Source organism: Manacus candei, unplaced genomic scaffold (genome assembly GCF_025592945.1).
Source record: "Manacus candei isolate 608988 ecotype Guabito, Panama unplaced genomic scaffold, ASM2559294v1 h1tg000471l, whole genome shotgun sequence".
Classification (NCBI taxonomy): Eukaryota; Metazoa; Chordata; class Aves; order Passeriformes; family Pipridae; genus Manacus; species Manacus candei.
In genome coordinates this window covers 1908-6291 of record NW_026138519.1, presented here as the reverse complement: position 1 = coordinate 6291, position 4384 = coordinate 1908, and the positions used below count along the sequence as shown (strand labels likewise).

At 60.7% G+C, this 4384-nt stretch overlaps 1 protein-coding gene across 1 annotated transcript; it reads right to left on the bottom strand.

Annotated features, from left to right (window-relative positions):
• Window positions 1-1340: 1340 nt before the first annotated feature.
• Window positions 1341-3352, bottom strand: LOC127465720 (basic salivary proline-rich protein 1-like; the record flags this gene model as incomplete). The annotated part of the gene is made up of 3 exons (XM_051776247.1): window positions 1341-1744; window positions 2968-3065; window positions 3110-3352. Coding segments are annotated over 3 exons (745 nt in total), but the record flags the coding sequence as incomplete, so codon positions are not given.
• Between the last annotated feature and the right edge of the window lie 1032 nt (window positions 3353-4384).

Sequence of the window (4384 nt, the reverse complement as noted above, 5' to 3'; positions counted from 1 at the left end):
GGGGGTTGGCCCCAAATGGGTCGTCTTCATCTTCCTCCTCCTCGTCTTCATCATCATCTTCCTCATTGTGATCATCTTTCTCCTCATCATCATCTTCATCTTCCTCATCATCTTATTGATCATCATCATCTTCCTCCTCCTCCTCATCTTCTTCATCATCATCTTCCTCATCGTGATCATCTTCTTGCTCCTCTTCCTCCTCCTCCTCTTCATCTTCCTCATCATCTTATTGATCATCATCATCATCATCTTCCTCCTTCTCATCTTCTTCATCATCATCTTCCTCATCACGATCATCTTCTTCCTCCTCCTCCTCCTCCTCCTTCTCCTCCTCCTCTTTGTCCTCATCATCTTCCTCATCATCGTCTTCCTCATCACAATCATCCTCTTCTTCGTCCTCCTCCTCATCTTCATCTTCCTCATCGTCTTATTGCTCATCATCATCATCATCTTCCTCCTCCTCCTCAGCATCTTCTTCATCATCATCATCTTCCTTATCTTCTTGCTCATCATCCTCATCATCGTCTTCTTCACCTTTATCATCATCTTCATCGCCTTCCTCCTCTTCAGGGGCTCCATCCTCTTCCTCACCTCCCTCCTCCTCCTCCTTCTCCTCCTCGTCTTCCTCCTCCTCTTCCTTGGGAGTCTCCCCCTTCCTCCTCCTCCTCCTCCTCCTCAGCTTCTCTGTCATCTTCCTCTTCCTCAGGGCCTCCTTCCTCCTCCTCAGCTTCTCCCTCCTCCTCCTCAGGGCCTCCTTCCTCGGCTTCTCCCTCCTCTTCCTCACCTCCTTCCTCCTCCTCCTCCTCGGCTTCTCCCTCCTCTCCTTGAGGGTCTCCCCCTTCCTCCTCCTCCTCCTCAGGGCCTTCATCTCCCCCACCCTCCTCCTCCTCAGGGCCTCCTTCCTCAGCTTCTCCTTCCTCTTCCTCACCTCCTTCCTCCTCAGCTTCTCCCTCCTCTCCTTGGGAGTCTCCCCCTTCCTCCTTCTCCTCCTCCTCCTCCTCTTCCTCAGCTTCTCTCTCCATTTCTTGGGAGTCTCCCCCTTCTTCCTCTTCCTCCTCCTCTTCCTCCTCCTCCTCTTCCTCCTCCTCCTCCTCCTCAGGACCTTCTTCCTTCTCCTCCTCCTCCTCGGCTTCTCCCTCCTCTCCCTGGGGGTCTCCTCCTCCTCCTCCTCCTTCCTCCTCCTCAGGGCCTTCATCTCCCCCACCCTCCTCCTCCTCCTCAGGGCCTTCATCTCCCCCACCCTCCTTCTCCTCCTCAGGGCCTCCTTCCTCTTCCTGAGGGTCTCCCCTTCCTCCTCCTCCTCCTCCTTCTCCTCCTCCTCCTCCTTCTCCTCCTCCTCCTCAGGTTCTGCCCCTCCCCCTACTCGCTGTCCCCTCCTTCCTCCTCCTCCTCGGGGCCTTCATCTCCCCCACCCTCCTCCTCCTCCTCCTCCTCAGGGCCTCCTTCCTCAGCTTCTCCTTCCTCTTCCTGAGGGTCTCCCCCTTCCTCCTCCTCCTCAGGGCCTTCCTCCCCCGGCTCCGGGGGTCTCTCCTCTTCCTCCCCCGGCTCCGGGGGTCTCTCCCCCTCCTCCTCTTCCTCCCCGTGCCCGGGGGTCTCTCCTCTTCCTCCCCCGGCTCCGGGGGGTCTCTCCCCCTCCTCCTCCTCCTGCCCCCTGCCCGGGGGGTCCCCCCCGCGCCCCCGCACTGGTCGCAGGCGCAGTCGGAGCGGTGGGAGGGGCGGGAATCGCGGCGGGGGTTGTAGAAATCTGGGAATGGGGGAAATGTGGAATGGGGGGTGGGAGAAATCTGGGAATGGGAGGGGAGAAATCTGGGAATGGGAGAAATCTGGGAATGGGAGAAATCTGGGATAGGGGGTGGGAGAAATCTGGGAATGGGGGAAATGTGGGATGGGAGAAATCTGGGAATGGGAGAAATCTGGGATGGGATTGGAGAAATCTGGAATGGGGGGGGAGGGATAGGGGGTTGGAGAAATCTGGGGAATGGGAGAAATCTGGATAGGGGGTTGGAGAAATCTGGGAATGGGAGAAATCTGGGAATGGGGAAGAAATCTGGGATAGGGGGTTGGAGAAATCTGGAATGGGGGAAATGTGGGATGGGGGGTTGGAGAAATCTGGGAATGGGGGGGAGAGATGTGGGGTTGGAGAAATCTGGGAATGGAGGAATCTGGGATTGGAGAAATCTGGGATGGAAGAGGAGAAATCTGGGAATGGGAGGGGAGAAATGTGGGATGGGATTGGAGAAATCTGGGAATGGGGGTTGTAGAAATCTGGGAATGGGAGAAATGGGGGGATGGAGTGGAGAAATCTGGGATTGGGTTGGAGAAATCTGGGAATGGGAGAAATGTGGGATGGGGGATTGGAGAAATCTGGGAATGGGAGAAATCTGGGATAGGGGGTTGGAGAAATCTGGGATTGGGAGAAAACTGGGAATGGGGGTTGGAGAAATCTGGGAATGGGAGAAATGTGGGATGGGATTGGAGAAATCTGGGATAGGGGGTTGGAGAAATCTGGGAATGGGAGGGGAGAAGTGTGGGGTTGGAGAAATCTGGGATTGGGTTGGAGAAATCTGGGAATGGGAGAAATGGGGGATGGGATTGGAGAAATCTGGGATTGGATGGGAGAAATCTGGGATAGGGAGTTGGAGAAATCTGGGAAATCTGGGAATGGGGGGGGAGAAATGGGGGGTTGGATTGGAGGAATCTGGGATGGGAGAAATCTGGAAGGGGGGGACTCCAGAAATCTGGGATGGGGGGGTTGGAGAAATCTGGATTGGAGGAATCTGGGATGGGAGAAATCTGGGATTGTAGAAACCTGGGATGAGGGGGTTGGGGAAATCTGGGAGGGGAGAAATCTGGGCTGGGAGAAATCTGGGATGGGGGGGTTGGAGAAATCTGGGATGGAGGGGGAGGATTCCCGGGGGGATTCCCACTTTTGGGGGGGGGGGGGGATGTTGGGGAGGTGCCACTCACCGAACTCCCCCGGGGGGGTTCCCTCGTGGCGGTGTCGTCCCTCGGGGGGGGGTCCCCACGGGGGTCCCTGGGGGTGTCCCCCCCCCTCGGGGGGTCCCCACGGGGGTCCCTGGGGGGTGTCCCCCCCCCTCGGGGGGGTCCCTCGAGCGCCCGGAGCAGCCCCCAGCAGGACCCGGCAGGTGCCCTCCCCCGGGCCAGGGCCAGCGCCCGCAGCCTTCGGGGCCACTCGGGGGGGGCCGGGGGGGCCCAGGGCGGCCAGTTCGGCCTCGGACACGGCCCCGGCCTCGCGGAGACCCTCCAGGAGGGACCACCCCGGGCACGCGGCTCAGCCGCACGTCCAGGGACGGGCCCTCGGCTTGGACACGGCCCAGCGCAGACATGGACACTGTGGGGGCAACCAGCACAATTGGGGGGCTACTGGGGCGACTGGGGGAACTGGGGGGTACTGGGATAGATACTGGGGCTACTGGGGGGGACTGGGGGGCTACTGGGGCAACTGGGGGGGATACTGGGGTGATGGAAGGCAACTGGGGCAATGGGGGGGCAACTGGAGATATTGGGGGGACTGGGGATACTGGGGGGACTGGGGAGTACTGGGGGGGACTGGGGGATACTGGGGGGTACTGGGGGGACTGGGATAGATACTGGGGCTACTGGGGGGTACTGGGGGGCTACCGGGGCAACTGGGGGGCTAATGGGGTGATGGAAGGCAACTGGGCAATGGGGGGGCAACTGGAGATATTGGGGGGTACTGGGGGTACTGGGGGGGACTGGGGATACTGGGGGGGACTGGGGGGGGGACTGGGATAGATACTGGGGGATACTGGGGGGTACTGGGGGTACTGGGGGAGTACTGGGGGCTACTGGGGGGGCTGGGGGGACTGGGGGGCACTGGGGGGGACTGGGGGGACTGGGGGATACTGGGGGTACTGGGGGCTACCAGGGCAACTGGGGGGGATACTGGGGTGATGGAAGGCAACTGGGGCAATGGGAGCAGTGGGAGGGGCAACTGGGGCTCTGGGGGGCAACTGGAGCTATTGGGGGGTGAATGGGGGAACTGGGGGGCAATGGAGCAATGAGGGGCAACTGGGGCAACTGGGGGACAAATGAGGGGGCAACTGGGGATACTGGGGGGTACTGGGGGGACTGGGGGGACTGGGGGGTACTGGGGGGACTGGGGGATATTGGGGGGGACTGGGGGGGACTGGGGGGACTGGGGGGATACTGGGGGGACTGGGGGGGACTGGGGTGATGGGGGGGCTACTGGGGATACTGGGGGGCAGCTGGAGGGGCTACTGGAGCAATGGGAGCGATGGGGGGGCTACTGGGGCAATGGGAGCATTGGGAGGGTGACTGGGGGGCAACCAGGGCATGAGGGGGCTACTGGGGCAACTGGGGGGGCAACTGGGGCAATGGG